The sequence below is a fragment of the Coregonus clupeaformis genome, chromosome 19 (assembly GCF_020615455.1).
Source record: "Coregonus clupeaformis isolate EN_2021a chromosome 19, ASM2061545v1, whole genome shotgun sequence".
Taxonomy (NCBI): domain Eukaryota; kingdom Metazoa; phylum Chordata; class Actinopteri; order Salmoniformes; family Salmonidae; genus Coregonus; species Coregonus clupeaformis.
In genome coordinates, this window is record NC_059210.1 from 57204889 (window position 1) to 57226349 (window position 21461).

General features: G+C 44.3%; 1 protein-coding gene and 1 long non-coding RNA gene across 2 annotated transcripts; one reads left to right on the forward strand and one right to left on the reverse strand.

Moving 5' to 3' along the window:
• The first annotated feature begins 213 nt into the window (after positions 1–213).
• On the forward strand, positions 214–1246 carry LOC121579019. The gene is made up of 3 exons (XR_006002848.2): positions 214–674; positions 871–1019; positions 1148–1246. It is a non-coding gene; the product is annotated as an uncharacterized LOC121579019 (long non-coding RNA).
• Positions 1247–6877: 5631 nt separating this feature from the next.
• Positions 6878–20736, reverse strand: LOC123481375 (mucin-2-like). The gene is made up of 9 exons (XM_045205111.1): positions 20572–20736; positions 19906–20032; positions 19384–19549; positions 19163–19283; positions 10137–10233; positions 9776–9863; positions 9532–9662; positions 8817–8968; positions 6878–8706 (listed from the first exon to the last, which is right to left on the reverse strand). Exons 1-9 carry the CDS (start codon positions 20642–20644, stop codon positions 6878–6880), a joined length of 2784 nt encoding a protein of 927 aa, XP_045061046.1. The 5' UTR covers positions 20645–20736.
• Positions 20737–21461: the final 725 nt, after the last annotated feature.

Genomic DNA, 21461 nt, shown 5'->3' on the forward strand with positions numbered 1-21461 from the left:
AGGACTGGAGATTGACTGGATATCAATGGGGCCTGGGCAGGTTTTGGGAGAGACGGATGGACTAAACGCAAAGTGGGATGAGAATTGGTTGGATTTGAGGAAGTGGTGGCTGCAGTTTTAGATGGATTCAAAGTGGATGGAACTCTCTTCGATGGGGTAGCAGCAGCTGTGGCTTGAATCCGGTTGGATGTTGGGGTTAAGGAGTAGCCTACACTAACCTCTGTCCCCGTGCTCAACTGCTATAAATTTGTAGAGAGAGGTTGAGATTATACTGTACTGATTTTACTTTCTTATAATGCTGTCTAACTTTCTCTACTCATTTCTCTACTCATCCGCAGCAAAATTGACTCTGGTAACCGCCTGCTGATCTCCAAAGCTTTACCCAGTCACAGGGATAACTCTTCAGTACCTGAAACTATAATTGTTTACTTTTTTAACTCATAAGATCTTCCATCTGGTCAGAAATGTAAAGGCAGTGCATTATAAATCTATTACATTCGCATCGGTAAAATTAGGTGTTCTTTCCAAATGCATTCTCTCTAGAGGGTTGCTCTGCAGAGTTCCTCAGATGAGCACAATAATATTCTGGATCTTTTCCATCAAACTATGACTGGCTTCAGTGTGAAGAGTATTGAGAGGGTGCAGAATCGGATCCTGTGGGAGGTCTTTTCGTGGTAAGAATCCAAACTCCTCATGCCAAAAGAAATGTAATCTACCCAAGAAATATGTTCATATTGTCCGCGTTAATCTGCAAACAGATAACTGGTAAATGGTCCTTAGATTCTAGTAGCAAAAGAGCAGACACTTGCAAACGCTATGAGGTGACATGCCAATGAAGATACTGACAATTGAATCTGTTCCTTTCCCAAGGCAAGGAGATGTAATGAGAAAGACAAACACAGGAAAGGAGAATAAGAAGCAGCTCTTCCATGGAACAGACTCTAAACACGTGGACGCTATATGCCTGCAGAACATAGACTGGAGGATTGGTGGAACACAAGGAACGCTGTATGGGCAAGGTAAATTCTGCATTTCATGTGATATCTAATAATCTATAAGCATTGGTAGTCTATTTTTTGTTTTGAAATTTAGGGTGAAATTACCTTTATATGTATAAATAAATTGTATTTATAATTTTGGTTTTCAGATTAAATATCCACACAATTGTGAGACAATATAATAACCTTACTGTGAATGATTGGAGAATGGAACGTTTCCCCTTTGTAAGCTAATTCATGGTTTTATTTTGAAATGTGTCCTTTGTAGCTCAATTAATTGTATTAATTTTATAGTTTGACCACATAAGAATCAAAACTGCATCATTACGGATTGTTTTGTTCTGCGTAAGTGTGATTAAATAAATGAACATCTACATACTTAAAAAATGCATTTGATATTATTGTAACACAGCCTTTGCATGGCACCTTGTGTCTACTCTGGACATGTACACATTTGGAACATATTAAAATCATTACATGGAAGAATCCCTCAACCTAATTGTAGATACACGTAGAGTATACAGTGAGGGAAAAAAGTATTTGATCCCCTGCTGATTTTGTACGTTTGCCCACTGACAAAGACATGATCAGTCTATAATTTTAATGGTAGGTTTATTTGAACAGTGAGAGACAGAATAACAAACAAAAAAATCCAGAAAAACGCATGTCAAAAATGTTATAAATTGATTTGCATTTTAATGAGGGAAATAAGTATTTGACCCCTCTGCAAAACATGATTTAATACTTGGTGGCAAAACCCTTGTTGGCAATCACAGAGGTCAGACGTTTCTTGTAGTTGGCCACCAGGTTTGCACACATCTCAGGAGGGATTTTGTCCCGCTCCTCTTTGCAGATCTTCTCCAAGTCATTAAGGTTTCGAGGCTGACGTTTGGCAACTCGAACATTCAGCTCCCTCCACAGATTTTCTATGGGATTAAGGTCTGGAGACTGGCTAGGCCACTCCAGGACCTTAATGTGCTTCTTCTTGAGCCACTCCTTTGTTGCCTTGGCCGTGTGTTTTGGGTCATTGTCATGCTGGAATACCCATCCACGACCCATTTTCAATGCCCTGGCTGAGGGAAGGAGGTTCTCACCCAAGATTTGACAGTACATGGCCCCCTCCATCGTCCCTTTGATGCGGTGAAGTTGTCCTGACCCTTAGCAGTAAAACACCCACAAAGCATAATGTTTCCACCTCGATGTTTGACGTGGGGATGGTGTTCTTGGGGTCATAGGCAGCATTCCTCCTCCTCCTCCAAACACGGCGAGTTGAGTTGATGCCAAATAGCTCGATTTTGGTCTCATCTGACCACAACACTTTCACCCAGTTCTCCTCTGAATCATTCAGATCTTCATTGGCAAACTTCAGACGGGCCTGTATATGACTTCAGACGGGCTGTAGACCACACTATTTACCAAGAGAGTTTTCATCTATATTTTTCATAGCTGTCTATTTACCACCACAAACCAATGCTGGCATTAAGATTGCACTGAATGAGTTGTACAAGGCCATTAATCAACAGGAAAACGCTCATCCAGATGCAGCGCTCCTAGTGGCCGGGGACTTTAATGCAGGGAAACTTAAATCCGTTCTACCTAATTTCTACCAGCATGTTAAATGTGCAACCAGAGGGAAAAAAACTCTAGACCACCTTTACTCCACACACAGAGACGCATACAAAGCTCTCCCTCGCCCTCCATTTGGCAAATCTGACCATAACTCTATCCTCCTGATTCCTGCTTATAAACAAAAACTGAAGCAGGAAGCACCAGTGATTCGGTTAATAAAAAAGTGGTCAGATGACGCAGATGCTAAGCTACAGGACTGTTTTGCTAGCACAGACTGGAACATGTTCCGGGATTCTTCAGACAGCATTGAGGAGTACACCACATCAGTCACTGGCTTCATCAATAAGTGCATCGATGATGTCGTCCCCACAGTGACCGTACGTACATACCCCAACCAGAAGCCATGGATTACAGGAAACATCCGCACTGAGCTAAAGGGTAGAGCTGCCGCTTTCAAGGAACGGGACTCTAACCCGGACGCTTATAAGAAATCCCGCTATGACCTCCGACGAACCATCAAACAGGCAAAGAGTCAATACAGGTCTAAGATTGAATCATACTACACTGGCTCTGACGCTCGTCGGATGTGGCATGGCTTGAAAACTATTACAGACTACAAAGGGAAGCACAGCCGCGAGCTGCCCAGTGACACAAGCCTACCAGACGAGCTAAACCACTTCTATGCTCGCTTTGAGGCAAGCAACACTGAAGCATGCATGAGAGCACCAGCTGTTCCGGATGACTATGTGATCACGCTCTCCGTAGCCGATGTGAGTAAGACTTTTAAGCAGGTCAACATTCACAAGGCCGCAGGCCAGACGGATTACCAGGACGTGTACTCCGAGCATGTGCTGACCAACTGGCAAGTGTCTTCACTGACATTTTCAACATGTCCCTGACTGAGTCTGTCATACCAACATGTTTCAAGCAGACCACCATAGTCCCCGTGCCCAAGAACTCTAAGATAACCTGCCTAAATGACTACCGACCCGTAGCACTGACGTCTGTAGCCATGAAGTGCTTTGAAAGACTGGTCATGGCTCACATCAACAGCATAATCCCAGAAACCCTAGACCCACTCCAATTTGCATACCGCCCCAACAGATCCACAGATGATGCAATCTCTATCGCACTCCACACTGCCCTTTCCCACCTGGACAAGAGGAACACCTACGTGAGAATGCTATTCATTGACTACAGCTCAGCATTCAACACCATAGTGCCCTCTAAGCTCATCACTAAGCTAAGGATCCTGGGACTAAACACCTCCCTCTGCAACTGGATCCTGGACTTCCTGACGGGCCGCCCCAGGTGGTAAGGGTAGGTAACAACACATCTGCCACACTGATCCTCAACACGGGGGCCCCTCAGGGGTGCGTGCTCAGTCCCCTCCTGTACTCTCTGTTCACCCATGACTGCATGGCCAGGCACGACTCCAACACCATCATTAAGTTTGCCGACGACACAACAGTGGTAGGCATGATCACCGACAACGATGAGACAGCCTATAGGGAGGAGGTCAGAGATCTGGCCGTGTGGTGCCAGGACATTTTTACATTTTACATTTTTTTACATTTTTAGTCATTTAGCAGACGCTCTTATCCAGAGCGACTTACAGGAGCAATTAGGGTTAAGTGCCTTGCTCAAGGGCACAACGACAGATTTTTCACCTAGTCGGCTCGGGGATTAGAACCAGCGACCTTTCGGTTACTGGCACAACGCTCTTAACCACTAAGCTACCTGCCGCCAGTCAGGATGCTCTCGATGGTGCAGCTGTAGAATTTTTTGAGGATCTGAGGACCCATGCCAAATCTTTTTAGTCTCCTGAGGGGGAATAGGCTTTGTCGTGCCCTCTTCACGACTGTCTTGGTGTGTTTGGACAACAACCTCTCCCTCAACGTGACCAAGACAAAGGAGATGATTGTGGACTACAGGAAAAAAAAGAGGACTGAGCACGCCCCCATTCTCATCGACGGGGCTGTAGTGGAACAGGTTGAGAGCTTCAAGTTCCTTGGTGTCCACATCACCAACGAACTATCATGGTCCAAACACACCAAGACAGTCGTGAAGAGGGCACGACAAAGCCTATTCCCCCTCAGGAGACTAAAAAGATTTGGCATGGGTCCTCAGATCCTCAAAAAATTCTACAGCTGCACCATCGAGAGCATCCTGACTGGTTGCATCACCGCCTGGTATGGCAACTGCTTGGACTCTGACCGCAAGGCACTACAGAGGGTAGTGCGTACGGCCCAGTACATCACTGGGGCAAAGCTCCCTGCCATCCAGGACCTCTATACCAGGCGGTGTCAGAGGAAGGCCCTCAAAATTGTCAAAGACTCCAGCCACCCTAGTCATAGACTGTTCTCTCTGCTACCGCACGGCAAGCGGTACCGGAGTGCCAAGTCTAGGTCCAAAAGACTTCTCAACAGCTTCTACCCCCAAGCCATAAGACTCCTGAACAGCTAATCATGGCTACCCAGACTATTTGCACTGCCCCCCCACCCCATCCTTTTACGCTGCTGCTACTCTGTTAAGTATTTATGCATAGTCACTTTAACTCTACCCACATGTACATATTACCTCAACTACCTCAACTAGCCGGTGCCCCCGCACATTGACTCTGCAACGGTACCCCCCTGTATATATAGCCTCCCTACTGTCACTTTATTTTACTGTATATATAGCCTCCCTACTGTCACTTTATTTTACTTCTGCTCTTTTTTTCTCAACACTTTTTTTGTTGTTGTTTTATTCTTACTTTTTTTGTTTAAAATAAATGCACTGTTGGTTAAGGGCTGTAAGTAAGCATTTCACTGCAATGTCTGCACCTGTTGTATTCGGCGCATGTGACCAATAAAATTTGATTTGATTTGATTTGATTTATATGTGCTTTCTTGAGCAGGGGGACCTTGTGGGCACTGCAGGATTTCAGTCCTTCACGGCGTAGTGTGTTACCAATTGTTTCCTTGGAGACTATGGTCCCAGCTGCCTTGAGATCATTGACAAGATCCTCCCGTGTAGTTCTGGGCTGATTCCTCACCGTTCTCATGATCATTGCAACTCCACGAGGTGAGATCTTGCATGGAGCCCCAGGCCGAGGGAGATTGACAGTTCTTTTGTGTTTCTTCCATTTGCGAATAATCGCACCAACTGTTGTCACCTTCTCACCAAGCTGCTTGCCGATGGTCTTGTAGCCCATTCCAGCCGTGTGTAGGTCTACAATCTTCTCCTTGACATCCTTGGAGAGCTCTTTGGTCTTGGCCATGGTGGAGAGTTTGGAATCTGATTGATTGATTGCTTCTGTGGACAGGTGTCTTTTATACAGGTAACAAACTGATATTAGGAGCACTCCCTTTAAGAGTGTGCTCCTAATCTCAGCTCGTTACCTGTATAAAAGAAACCTGGGAGCCAGAAATCTTTCTGATTGAGAGGGGGTCAAATACTTATTTCCCTCATTAAAATGAAATCCATTTATAACATTTTTGACATGCGTTTTTCTTGATTTTTTGTTGTTGTTATTCTGTCTCTCACTGTTCAAATAAACCTACCATTAAAATTATAGACTGATCATTTCTTTTTCAGTGGGATCAAATAATTTTTTCCCTCACTGTAACTACCTCTGGAGCCAGATAACGCTTTCAATCAAGCCAGCCAATGTGGTGCCACTTGGATCACCTAATCAGTGGATTGGGCTGATAGTTTCTACACCAAGCTCAGTGACAGGTGATGAGTGTGGTGCAGTGATTGAACAAAACTATAACCTTCATATATACCTTATGCACCACAGGACCAAGGTTGCTTACTGTACCCTTTGGCAGTGTTTACACAGGCATCCCAATTCTGATCTGATTGGTCAAAAGAGCAATAAGTGGCAAAATAATCAGAATTGGGCTGCCTGTGTAAACATTCATAGTAGTTTCTGAATGCACCACTGCCTAAAATAAAATTGTAAGTTAGTGCTACTTATTTTAAGGGGTTTGCTTCCCTCTAGGGGTTATGTTGCTGAATTGCACCCCAATTCCGCTACATTACTCCTCACCAGCAGTCAAACAAATGTCACCAGTCAATGACTTTCTATTGGTCATTGAGTTTATTTAGTTGAAAACACATAAAACACGGAAATCTAACTCCTTTACAAAAGGTGTCAGCAGACCAGAAGTCCCAGAGTAAAGGAAACATGCTCATCATATTCCTTTTTTCTAGTTGAACATAATTATTGTGTGCTGTAAGAGTTGCAAGGATTTTACACACCAAGAATGCATATTAGTCATTCAGAATTTGAACACTTTCTTTCTAAACACTTCAAATTGTCACCAGGTTGATCTTTGACCACCAAATCGTTCAATTAACTCCTGCAGTCTAGATGATGTGATAGTAGTAGAAGATGTGTCAGAAGTAGTGTTAGATGTGGAGTGGGGAGACCCCGAGAGTGTGGAAGAGTCTGTGTAAGTGGGGGTGTATGATGAGTGAGAAAGTGTGTGATAAGGTGTGCTCAATGAGGAAGAACGGGATAGTGGGTGAGAGGTACTGCTGGCAGAGAGAGTGGTAGTAGCTCTTCCTGAGAGGGCGTGACCCTGAGAGGGTGTGTCAGTTGAACAGGAAAGTGTGCAAGAAGTGGTGCTGGCAGTGGTAGTGAGTGTGAGAAAGGGGTTGCTTGGTAGCCTAGTGAGTGTGAGAAAGGGGTTGCTTGGTAGCCTAGTGAGTGTGCGAGAGGGGATGCTGGGTGGCCTAGTGAGTGTGCGAAAGGGGATGCTGGGTGGCCTAGTGAGTGTGCGAGAGGGGATGCTGGGTGGCCTAGTGAGTGTGCGAGAGGGGATGCTGGGTGGCCTAGTGAGTGTGCGAGAGGGGATGCTGGGTGGCCTAGTGAGTGTGCGAAAGGGGATGCTGGGTGGCCTAGTGGGTGTACGAGAGGCGGTACTGGCTGGGGTAGTGGGTGTAGGAGAGGGGGTACTGGCTGGGGTAGTGGGTGTACGAGAGGGAGTACTGGCTGGGGTAGTGGGTGTACGAGAGGGGGTACTGGCTGGGGTAGTGGGTGTAGGAGAGGGAGTACTGGCTGGGGTAGTGGGTGTACGAGAGGGGGTACTGGCTGGGGTAGTGAATGTACGAGAGGGGGTACTTGCTGGGGTACTGGGTGTATGAGAGGGGGTACTTGCTGGGGTAGAGGGTGTACGAGACAGGGTACTGACTGGGGTAGTGGGTGTACAAGAGGGGGTACTGGCTGGGGTAGTGGGTGTACGAGAGGGGGTACTGGCTGGGGTAGTGGGTGTACGAGAGGGGGTACTGGCTGGGGTAGTGGGTGTATGAGAGGGGGTACTGGCTGGGGTAGTGATTGTATAAGAGGGGGTGCTGGCTGGGGTAGTGAGTGTATAAGAGGGGGTGCTGGCTGGGGTAGTGGGTGTACGAGAGGGGGTACTGGCTGGGGTAGAGGGTGTACGAGAGGGGGTACTGGCTGCGGTAGAGGGTGTACGAGACGGGGTACTGACTGGGGTAGTGGGTGTACGAGAGGGGGTACTGGCTAGGGTAATGAGTTTATGAGAGAGGTTGCTGAATGAGGGAGTGTAAGACCAATTAGCTTGGCCTAGGGTGGTATCCACCAATTGAGAACTTGGGGCTGGCTTCATGAGGACTGCAGATTGACTCAATCCCAATGGGGTTTTGGCAGGTTTTGGGAGACTTGAACGGGGAAGAGAATCGGTTGGATTAGAAGAAGTGGTGGCAGCTTGAGATGGACTCAAAGTGGAAGTCGATGGAACTCGAGAGTTTGACAGCGTAGCAGCAGCTGCTGCTTGAATCCGTTTGGATGTTAGGTATTGGACAATGGAAGAGGATTGGATAGAGACAGTCTTGGGTGGAGCTGGAGCCGAAGAGGACCAGTGCATGACGCCATCATCGTATTTGATTAGGAACTCAGGGTACACCTGGTGCCTTTCAAACACTACATATTGGGATGGGTTCAGGACATTGTCCACACAGCTGTCATAGAGAGTCGGACTTCCCTCGCCTTTTGGAGGGGGACGACGGAGGTCCGAGTTCCCCCGTGTGTAGTCTCCAACAAGCACCCGACAAGCAAACATTGACCTCACTCCTGAGTGGCTGGTGTAGCTGTGTGAGTACTTGGCATCCCTGGCAAAGTAACTCCCTAAAACAAACAGAGAAGATCATCAGTAAAACAAAATGACAGACTATAATGAGATCATGACTGCTTCTAAAATCTGACTACACTTCTGACAGATGGTTAACATGAGGTACCTTCGCCATACACAGTTCCGTTGGTTCCACACAGCCTCCAGTCGAAGTTATCTCTGCAAATGGCTTCTATGTGTTTTGGATCCGTTCCGTGGAAGAGATGTAGCTCCTTGCTGTTTTTACCTCCATTGTTTTTCTTCATTAAATCTCTTTTCCTGAGAAATGACCATTAGCTGCTGTTAAGAATGCTATTTTCGGATGGTTATTCCCTATTGGAATTTGCCTCTAGGTACCATATGTAAGGCCAGAGGTCAACTTAAACAGCTCTCAGTAACTGGTATCTGGGCCCCTGAGCCATAAAATCAGCCAAGGGGGTCTTTAAGCGATTAAGACGTTTCAAATGTATAGTCTATTCAACCCCAAGGTCTCCGCATTGATTTAATGCTTTGGCACCTGGCACGGAAGGGTGAAACAGCGAACAGATAAAGCAAGAGTAATTAGGTCAGCCCTCCCCTCTGGAGGGGGAGAGATTTGCCTGCGGACCTCTTACAGGAACGTGTCTGTCTTTCCATATGCATGTCTATGTCTCTCTTTGTCTAATAAATCTTTAAATATAGGAGCTGTTCACCTTATATTTTGTATCTAGCATTTCTACACACCTTGACCAGGTTTTCAATTCCTAACACTGCCTACCTATAATCGCATTCAAGCCAGGGTTTACTAAGCATTTTTGGAAGTAACATGCTAGGATTGTGAGTGAGAGTTGATGTAAACATACCACTGGAAGACTTCCCAGAGGTCCCTGTTTTGGACCCTCTCGATGCTGGTGATTTGGAAGCCCCTCATGGTCTTGTTGAAAAGTTCCTGGACCTTCTGATAGTCCCTGTCAAAACTCAGAAGAGTGACTGTCTGCAGGAGGGGAAAATTAAATGGTTCTCACAGCTGAAACCAAATGAAAGGCAATGTTAAACAGTAGACTTCCCTGCAAGCCAGAGCAGTAGAATCCCATGTAAACACGTCACCTTGTATCCAATGTCAGGTATGGCAGACTTGTCCCAAAATCCAGGAACAGCTCTGAAATTCTGAGAGCGGTTGCGTGGTCCATTTCTCCTGAAATGACATATGAAAAATAAGCTTCATATACAACACCAAAAAAAAAGCAGCTCAATTGAAAAGCTCTATTAGTTCTCAACTTAAATATGCAAGTCATACTCAACTAAATAAATCCCTCTATTGTTTGAGATACAAAACCACATTTTATGGTCTATCCTAAATAGTTATGATTATAAGTAATCTATTAGGTAAATATAGAAATGTAATAAAATAAATGGTTAGATACAGAACATAGTACCCATCCTCAGTCCATTCCCTTTCATATATTACCTGCTTCTTGCAGCTTGTGTGTCTGCAGTTGAAACAAAGACAGGACGTCGTCTGACCATCCTTATAGTGCCATATGTTTCGTTTTTTTGCGTCATGTCTGTAATTACAAGAATAACTATTTTAACCAGCATCCTTACAGCTACTGTTCCACATCGCTAATATCTAGGCTACCTGCCGCTGATTTTGATACTAGAATTTGAGGGGTGTATAAGAGTAGCCTTTTTTACCCTAACTGTAACTTGTGCTGAGCGCTTGTAACTAAAATATATTATTATTACCGTAGGTTGTGTTACGCCCCTGAAAAAGGGGAGAAATAATCACGAACGTGACGCAGTTATGTTTCCTCACTGACAAATTTAGTGTAATCTTTTTACAAAAATACCACATTTTACAGAACAACAGATCTACAGGAACCAGAGTTTTGTAGGGTACAAAGCTTATTCAAGTCACAACAGCATAAACTGTAATTCACTAAAACATATACAAATGTTTCAATATAACTGTCAAACACAAAGTAGCTTTAGCTCAGTAACCCATAACTACATTTACCATGTCAACAAAGTATTCGAAACACATTATACAAATAACCCCAAATATATTATTAACAACGCACATATTCATTCACAATTAGCATAAAATGGCAGCTACTCTCAGTACAAAGCTAATCTTCGTTGCAACCAAGCAGATTTCACTCACACATGCACTTCAACTTAACTCTAATTTACTCAAGATGTTACTAACACATACCTTAAACTCTCTTGACATGTTAGCAAGTTATTACATTCAAATTAACTCGTTTTATATCAATAACGTACCTGAAAAAGGGGAGAAATAATCACGAACGTGACGCAGTTATGTTTCCTCACTGACAAATTTAGTGTAATGAGAAAAAGACCGCGATTTCCCCAGAAAGTTGGGTGGAGACCAGAGCAATCGATCTCAGGCTCATAGATTAAGAGCATTTAGTAGATCACAGATTAACACTTTTACCCTTAAATTAGGCACCACAAAATAAAGTTGTCAATATAACGTTTACACCTTCCTCTTACAATAATTTACCCTTTTACACTTGACGGATTTTAACACATTTATGCATTTTATCAATCTCTATGAACTAGTACTGGATGCATTATCTTTTTAACCTTAGATATTTTAAGATCCTTACATACCATGAACTTACTAATACTTTTTAGTGTATAACAGGCTATGAATATGTCCTTTAACCTGTCACACTCTCCCCGACAAAATAAATGTTGTCCCAACATTACCAACATTGTCTTCTTAAACAGTCTATAAGCACTGGACGTAGAAAATCCTCTTCTGTAAGATAGTCCTTGAGCAGAGGTCAAAGTTCACAGTTCAAATAGAACCAAGAAGTTATATTCACAGTCCATATCTGTTGACCAGCTGTATAAACAGTCCATAAGCAGTCTTTTCTCATACTATTGTCAACAGTCCATCAGTTTTAATGATCTCTATGCATAGTCTGCTAATTGTCTCGTGAAAGTCTGTGAAATCAGTCAGTAGTCCATGGTCAAACATGTCAACTCTGTCTGTGGCCTCAAGTTTGCTGAAGTCCATACATGTAGGGTGGCTGAAGGTAATATCGCTGTAGTGATGGCAGCCATGGAACCAGTCCTGGTGCAGGGTAGACAGGGAACAACTGTGGCTGTGGCTGTATACTGTAGCAGGAAGGGATACCAAGCTGATCATAGGTGATACGTCTTGGAGGGTGTCTCTCTCTTTGTGGCAGCTGGTAAGCTGGTTCCTCAGGTTCAGCAGCAGCAGTTAATGAAGGAAAGGCACTTAGTGGACGACCATCAGGCACATTTTCAGCAGGCAAGTTCATCTCCTCAGCAGGTAGTTCTTTAACTGTTGTTTTCTCCTCCAGCTGATTTTCAACAAGCGGCTGTGCTGGTAGCATATCAGGAACTGGCACCGCAACTGTTTGTTTCACTGGTGGGGGCCTGTTTTCCGACTCTCTCGCTGGTTCAGCATACCTCTCAGGTACTGTAGGAAATGTGGGGACCTGTAGCGGCTCATGATGAAGGTCATATTCATCCCCGCTGTCTTCATCAGAATCTAGAGGCTGTGATCCAGGCTGATGTCTCTTCTTCTTACTTTTGTCATCTTTAGTCATTTCTGGTTGTCTCTCAAAAGGTAAGTAGTCACAGGACATGAGCAGGTTTCTGTGCAGGACCCTGGAGCGTCCCCTACCCTTTTCTGGTCTCAACTCATAAATCGGCAGGTCTGAACCCATTTGTCTCACTACTGTGTGAATTTGATCTTCCCAATAGTTACGGAGTTTGCCTGGTCCTCCTCTTGGTGTCAGGTTTTTAATCAGAACTTCGCTCGCCAGGCTGTAGCACTGAACTCCTAACTTTAGTGTCATAGTACTTCTTACTTCTTTCAGCAGCTTTCTGAGCATTTTCTTTTGCAATGGCGTATGCTTCTTCCATTCCTCGTTTCCAGTTCTCCACGTAGTCTCGCTGGTTACTGGAACCTGCCTCTGTGCACAATCCAAAGAACATATCAACTGGAAGCCTGGGTGATCTCCCAAACAGAAGATAAAATGGTGAATAGCCAGTCACTTCGCAACGGGTGCAGTTATAGGCATAAACCAGTTTGTTTAGAGACTCCTTCCAGTTTGACTTTTTGTGTCTCAGTTAGTGTCTTTAGCATTTGCAACAATGTTCTGTTCATTCGTTCCACTTGACCGTTCCCCATCGGGTGGTAGGGTGTTGTTCTGGACCCGGCCATGCCACTGAGTTTCTTTAACTGATGGAACAACTGATTTTCGAATTCTCCCCCTTGGTCATGGTGGATGCGGGAGGGGAACCCAAACTTCAGGGCAAAGTCATTGAAGATGAGATTTGCAGCAGTTTTTCCTGACTTTGATGTGGTGGCGTAGGCTTGAGTGAAACGTGTAAAATGGTCAACAATCACGAGGATGTACTCATATCCCCCCTTTGCATCTGTCGAGATGGAGGAAATCTATACATACCAGTTCAAATGGCTGTGTTGTCACAATGTTTGTCAGAGGAGCTCTTGTTTCATGGCCTGGCTTTTTCTGCTTGACACAGCTACAAGTTTTAGTCACATAGTGCTCGATGTCAGATTGCATATAAGGCCAGAAGAAGCGGTCACGTACTAGTGATACAGTGCGGTCAGTACCTTGGTGTCCCATGTTATTGTGCAACTCTTCCATCACTTTACCTTTGTACTGCTCTGGTAGAACTAACTGCTTGCGGGCTGTAGTGATTCTGTAAAGAATACCATCACTGTCGATTGTCAATTTGTCCCATTCTCTGAATAGGCATTTTGTCTTTGGACTGAATTCCTTTTGCTCTTTAACTGGCGGTTTGGAACCAGACAGCTTGAAATCGAGCACAGGACGGATGACCGGATCAGACTCTTGTGCCTCTCTTATCCCCTCTTTTGGGATCGAGCTGATTGTTGCTGTAGTTGTCTCACCTTCAGCTGATACTGACATAGATGCAGCTGAAATTGACCAAGGCACAAAAGGCTCTTTCTGTACCTCTACTGCTTGTATCGTGGCGGCAATGGTGTCTGGTGGAAGCTCCTCAGAACACTCTCTCATCAGTGACTCTACATCCAGTGGCATCCTCGACAAAGCATCTGCATCACCGTTCTCTCTGCCTGGCCTGTACTTTATTGTAAAGTGGAAATCAGCCAATTCTGCAACCCACCTGGAAGTGGTTGCGTTCAGTTTTGCAGTAGACAGAATGTAGCTGAGCGGGTTGTTATCACTGTATACAGTGAAGGTCGGAGCATAGTACAAATAATCATGGAACTTATCAGTGATTGCCCATTTTAGAGCTAGAAATTCTAGCTTGCCAGAGTGGTAGTGATAGTTCTTCTCAGCTGCTGTTAAGGTTCGAGAGCCATAAGCAATGACCCTAAGCTTCCCATCTTGCTCTTGATAAAGAACTGCTCCCAAGCCTTGGTGTGACGCATCAGTGTGTACAACAAATGGCTGAGTGAAGTCAGGGAAACCTAAGACTGGTGGGTGAAGCAGACACTCAATCAGCTGTTCAAGTGCCTGTTGATGCTGGTCAGTCCACAGGATTGGCTTGTTTGAGGGCACCACATGACTTACTTTCTTTGTTTTTGCTTTCCGTGGGTGGTCAGGTAATTTCTCTGAATCTGCTTTCAGGAGGTCATACAGACAGCTGGCCCTCCTAGAAAAGTCTTTGATGTACTGTCTGTAGTAAGTGAGTAAACCAAGCATTTTTTCTGAGCTGGCCCACAGTCTGTGGTCTGATCTCTTTCAATGCTCTTACTGCTTCAAAATCGGCTGGGTCAACTTTGCTGCCGTCTGCAGACACTATTCTGCCCAAATAACGGACCTGGGGTTTAAAGAGATCACACTTACTTGGCTTGAGTTTGATGCCATACTCTCTGAGACGCTGCAAAACCTTTTGCACATCATTCACATGGCTGTCGAAAGTTTTACTGAAAACTAGCGTGTCGTCCAGATAAGGAATGCAGATGTTGTCCCGGAGCCCTTCCAAACATTCCTCCATACAACGCTGAAAAGCTGCAGGAGCGTTCATGAGGCCGAATGGCATACGTATCCACTCATAGAGTCCCCATGGGGTCACAAATGCTGTCAGTGATCTGCTTTCTTCAGAGATGAACCCTTGGTGATATGCTTTTCCCTGATCTAAAAGGGAGAACCAGGAATTACCACCTAAACTGTCCATGATGTCCTGGACCCGAGGGATGGGCTGGCGGTCGGGATGTGTCTTTCTGTTCAGGTCTCTGTAATCTATACACAACCGGAGGGTCCCGTCCTTCTTCCTAACACACACGACAGGTGAAGAATATGAAGAGTTTGACTTCCTAACCCAACCCTGGGCTATGAGGTCATGAAGGTAACCCTTCATCTCCTGATACAGTGGCCTGGGCACTGACATGTATGTGCGCTTGACTGGTTCAGAGTCCTTTAGAGAAATAGTCATTTTCAATCGTTCAATGCAGCCAATGTCATTGTCTGATCTGGAGAAGGAGTGACACTCTTCTCTAAGCATTTTCCTAACAACCTCTCTCTGTTCTTCGGTTAGGTGACTTAAACCTACTGGTGGATCCCACTGTTCAGTAGCAGTACATGGGGTTTGAACACTGGTGTGATTCACTGTGGCTGCTTTTTCAAAGACTTGGGCAGGTAACACAGTCATAATGGTTTGTACTGTACCGATTATGGTGCGTCCTAGCAGGGCAATGTCGTGGTCAGTGGGGTTAGAGACATCCAGCATGACAACTGGAAAGACACCTTTCTTAACTCTGACTAGTGTGTCAAAGAACTCAAGTTCATCTGGCCACTGCGGGTTCAGGTCTGGCTGGAAAAGCATTGTCATGTCGTCTTTGAAAGGCTGGGAAGCTACACGGCACTCAATCTGAATGCTACTGTGTTTTGGTACAGCAACCTTCTCTTTCTTGGTTTTCACTGCGTATTCATCTGTCTGTTCTGCGCTAACAGCCTGTATAAAAGCCCTAACCTTATTTCTTTTGAGGCTTGGGAAAGCTTTTTTCACTGTACTGTACCGTTTAGTCTTTTCGGTCCTTGTCAGGATGTGCTCAATAACATTGAAACCTATGATGGGATGAGATAGGTGACAGCCTTTCATTACCAGCACTGGGATGATCAGTTCCTTCGTTTGGTCAGTTTCAGAGGCTAGCCGAAAAGTTGTTTCAATCCATCCCAGGTACGGCATTTCAGTCCCATTTGCTGCCGTCAATCTTAGATCATCAGGTGAGTCCAGAATTTCTGAAACATCCCTCAGCCTTGCGTTTGGGAGAGATTCCGCTTTCCATCGTTCATCAATGACCGATACCTGAGAGCCTGTGTCCCATAGAGCTTGGAGGTGGTGGCGATTCAGGTGACACTCAACAAGGCACTGTCTACCGACTAGCGAGGTGACCTTATGGGGGTGGCAACCTTGAGCTAGGGATGGTAAAGAGTGGGCATTTTCTGCTGTACAGGAAAGCTTTTCACAGGTAGAGTCAATTTTCAGGTGAGTGCATTTTTCCTTATGTTTAGTCCAATGTTGGTTTTGACATCCTTTGGAACAGTACAGTGTCTCTTTACATGATGAACATTGTTTCAGGTTCTCAAATGACTCTTCTCTGGCACAATTTGCACATTTCTGGGACTTTTTGGTAGCTACGGTTAACACTTGTCCCTCAGCGGTAACCCTTCCCCGTTTAAAGGGGCCTCTTTCGATGGTCTGACTCCCCGGATTTTACATCCAGCTTGAAAATGTTCTCCACTCCCACATCGGAAGCAGTGTGTGCAGCGTGCATCTGTTCTGGCCTGCTGGCAGACAAAACACCTCCTTGGAGCTTGAGCAGAGCGGTTGGTATACAGGTTAGGTGCATATTGATACTGCGCAGGGTCAGGTGCTTGGGGCTGACTGTAGTTGCTGTAATACTGCTGCTGGGAAACAGGTGGCTGGGGTTCCCTATCTGGCCTCCTAACTGGAAGTGGGGCATGGGCATAAGGCGATGACTGAAACATAGGCTGCTGTAATGTCTCCTTAATCTGAGCAATCTCGGCACTGAGACCTTTTAGGAAGCTACACCTGTCTTAAGTTCAGCTAACTCTGTTAATAGTTCTGCGGGTATCTTAGCTTTGGCTTCCTTCACAGGACACTTTGCAGATGGCGTATCTTCTAACTGGACTACACTTACAGTTGTAGCAGGCTGTGGGGCATTAAAACGCTTTTTGTTTCGTCTTTCTAACTCATTAGCACAAGCAATGTTAAGCTTCTCTAGCAAAACCTCATCTGATGTTTCGCTATCAAGCAGGAGAGGCTGCATGTCTATCCTGATACTGTCACTCTGGAGACCTGTAAGGACTGTGTGTAAACACATGCGCTGGACTAGGGCAGGGTCATACTTAAGCCCTGATTCTGACTCCTGGGACGCAAATAGTACTTTCTGCCTCAAATCTAAGACGCGCATCAGGAAGCTTTGAGGGGTCTCCTTGCTATGCTGTGCTTCTGAAGCTAGCTGTTTGTAAAGCTCTGTTGCACTCTTCTCTTGGAAGTGAGAACGCAGGATGCATCTAAGTGTGGGAAGAGTTAGCTGGGGTTTACCTTCCAAGTAGCTGCGTAGCTGTGAGCCTGGAGAAATAGCCCTGATTACTGCGTCTACTATTTCTACCTCAGGATAGCCTCTGTTAAGTCCATTCTCAATCTGATGGGCAAGGCTGGAAAAAGTCAGTTTATCTTTCTGGCCCGGTTCACCTATCTGACCAGAAATTTTTAACTCTTTGCGCCAGTATGAGCCGGGCTGTGCACTGGGTGAGAGCTGCATGCTCCTCTGAAGATGGGCAGGGGTTGGGGCTGGCGCAGAGAATCACTGGCTTGGTCTGCAGTACTCTGCTCAGTTCCCACCCCCTTGTTGTGGGGTTACAGTTCTCAGTCCCTCTATTCTGTGATGTGTTCTGGCTGTTTCAATATCATGGTCAGTTTGCCCTGTCTTGCTATCTATGCCACTGATCATCTCTGTCATTTTGTCTTTAAGTAACAATAATTCCGACATGCCGCCATCTTCTAACTCTGCAACTTCCTCTCTTTCAAGGAACATCATAATGTGAGTCATCAATGATATGCGGGATTTGTCTTGAATAACTCTTCTCTGTTCGCCTGATATGTCAAGGAAAACACATACGTCTAGTAACTTGTCTTTAGTCAGGGTTTGCAATTCTCCTACTACCTCTTCCTGTAGTTCTTCCAAGGCGGTTGTCATGTTGACAGGACAGGAGGAACCTTTACTGTGCAGGAGTTGACTCTGAATTAGATGGTCCTTACTGTCTCTGATGGTCTCTCAACGGCCTCAGTTGACACGTACTTAACCCCCAACTTCCAGCTCCCCTCGAACAGCAACACTTTCCTCACTGCAGCCTGCCTGGGTTGTTATGTAGGGATTTAGCTGGCTCGGAATTCAGCGACCAGGATGTGGAAGCCGGACATCTGAGCAGCAATCTCAGCGGAGCCTCCAAAATGTTACGCCCCTGAAAAAGGGGAGAAATAATCACGAACGTGACGCAGTTATGTTTCCTCACTGACAAATTTAGTGTAATCTTTTTACAAAAATACCACATTTTACAGAACAACAGATCTACAGGAACCAGAGTTTTGTAGGGTACAAAGCTTATTCAAGTCACAACAGCATAAACTGTAATTCACTAAAACATATACAAATGTTTCAATATAACTGTCAAACACAAAGTAGCTTTAGCTCAGTAACCCATAACTACATTTACCAACCATGTCAACAAAGTATTCGAAACACATTATACAAATAACCCCAAATATATTATTAACAACGCACATATTCATTCACAATTAGCATAAAATGGCAGCTACTCTCAGTACAAAGCTAATCTTCGTTGCAACCAAGCAGATTTCACTCACACATGCACTTCAACTTAACTCTAATTTACTCAAGATGTTACTAACACATACCTTAAACTCTCTTGACATGTTAGCAAGTTATTACATTCAAATTAACTCGTTTTATATCAATAACGTACCTGAAAAAGGGGAGAAATAATCACGAACGTGACGCAGTTATGTTTCCTCACTGACAAATTTAGTGTAATGAGAAAAAAGACCGCGATTTCCCCAGAAAGTTGGGTGGAGACCAGAGCAATCGATCTCAGGCTCATAGATTAAGAGCATTTAGTAGATCACAGATTAACACTTTTACCCTTAAATTAGGCACCACAAAATAAAGTTGTCAATATAACGTTTACACCTTCCTCTTACAATAATTTACCCTTTTACACTTGACGGATTTTAACACATTTATGCATTTTATCAATCTCTATGAACTAGTACTGGATGCATTATCTTTTTAACCTTAGATATTTTAAGATCCTTACATACCATGAACTTACTAATACTTTTTAGTGTATAACAGGCTATGAATATGTCCTTTAACCTGTCACAGTTGCACATGAGAGCTGTTTTTCACAACAGTTTGAGATGTGTTACCTCTGAAACTCAGCTCATAAGACTGCTGGCCTGCAGTGAACTTTACCACAGCACTTTGATCCTCCTGGTACCTTTTCTCAATGTATTCACTGGTGATGGATGACAATCTGTGCATCTCTTTCTGTGATTTATAGAAAAAAAATAACAGTTTACTCTCTCCAACACCAAATTTGTTGGTCCTTGTAACTCATCAGCCTGTTTGAGTGTTTCACACCACTTACGATGGATGCGTACTGGACCCATTGGCCGTACTCGTCCTCCCAGAACCACGCCCACTCTGTGGTGAGTATGTATGTGGGCTGGGTCACAGAGGAAACTGTGGAGAGACGGTGAACTTCACTGAATCCACGGGTCATGGAGTCGAAATGCACACACTCAGATCCATCACTGTGATGAAATAAGAGAATGTCAATGGTTAAAAAAATGGGTATATTGTACCTTATTCACAGTTTGACATACTTTGTCTAGTTAAAGGTAGACTCAGCCAAATGACGTTGCCACGAGCAGCACCACAGATATTGAGATGCAAGACAGTCACACACAGCACTATATCTGCGCATGTGCACGGGTTCGCTTCACGCTGTTACAGCGTGGTAGCCACGGGACCAAAACAGCGGGAAGTTGAGTCTTGCGCTTCAATGCTCTTAGTTATTGCGGAAATTGACCCACTATGCTGTTCACTTTGTGCATATACGTCATATCGCTGAGTCTATCTTTAAATATGACATAACAACATACTGTACCTGTGTATCTTAGAAGGGTCACAGAAGTCTCTCTCGATCGCTTCGTTTTCTGGCAGTGCTGACCAAGTCTGTCCATCCTTCACTTCCCACTTGTAGGGCATGTTAAAGTGGACTCTCCAGCATTTCTCTGAAAGTCATACGTTTGCAGTAAGATGTGATACAGTGGGGAAAAAAAGTATTTAGTCAGCCACCAATTGTGCAAGTTCTCCCACTTAAAAAGATGAGAGAGGCCTGTAATTTTCATCATAGGTACACGTCAACTATGACAGACAAAATGAGAATTTTTTTTCCAGGAAATCACATTTTACAAATCATAGTTGACGTGTACCTATGATGAAAATTACAGGCCTCTCTCATCTTTTTAAGTGGGAGAACTTGCACAATTGGTGGCTGACTAAATACTTTTTTTCCCCACTGTATGTTGTTGAGTATCATTGTTGCACCTGGGTGCCAGCCTGATTTGTCCCTGAATTGTGGTTTCACAAGGTTTGTATTGTGTATCTACTGACAACCTTGAAAGTTATAAACTCATATTCAGCCGGCTGCCATAGCTTCTGCCTGAGTAAAAATGTGGCAAAGCCATTGCAGGTGTTCTGCCAAAGCAAACATGGGAAAGCTATCCTCCAGACCCTCTGCCACACACAATATCTCCCTCGTTAAATGTACCTCCTTGTTTGCAGTCCCCCTTGACAAAGAACAGGCAGATCTCATTCCTCACTGTAAATAAACAAACAAACATTTAGTTAAATGAAATCAAAGTTGGCAACAGGGTTGGGGTCAATACCATTTCAATTCCAGTCAATTCATAAAGTAAACCAAATATCAATTCCACATTTTCCTCACTAGCTAGGTTTCCATCTGAACTATATGCACATTTTCCCCACCAGAGATGCGTTTCCATCAAATTGACTGGTTGCGGATAAAAGGCTGTGCGTGATGACGTAGTGCATATAAAGATTATGTACCGAATGAAAAATGTTGCGTTATATAGCGAATGTGCCCACTCTGGTATTGGCATGTGCGCTCTAGCCAACAGCTCGCAGATACAGTGTGGGTATAGTCTACATGATGAGATTATTATGGACAAAAGAGCAAGATAATTTTTATTTGTCAAACGGCAGCCAAGCATTGATGATTATGTCACCAGAATAAGGCCCGATTTTTATTGGAAAGGAGCATCAAGCGCATCACCTTGCACTTTCACCACCATGTGAAGTTCATCATAACTTATTTCATCTGTAGCCTAATAAACTGCATGCTCTCTCAGGACTCTAATGTTGTGCTCTGATGTCAGCTCATGGCAGAGACGGCATCCTTGTCTGCAAATCACAAGAAGAGCGAGAGGAGATTTCATATTTAGCTCTTTAAAACGTTTTGTTTTTGTATTTCTTAAATGTCATATCTACAAACTGCCACGAACCTGTAGCAATTGACATTTATACTGTAGTGCATTACCTATGTCACATTCTGTAAGACCACATGAATTTAGAAAATTGAAGAAATAAAATAGTAGAATGAATAGAAGTAATATGATGGGTAAATAACTGCACGTTAGA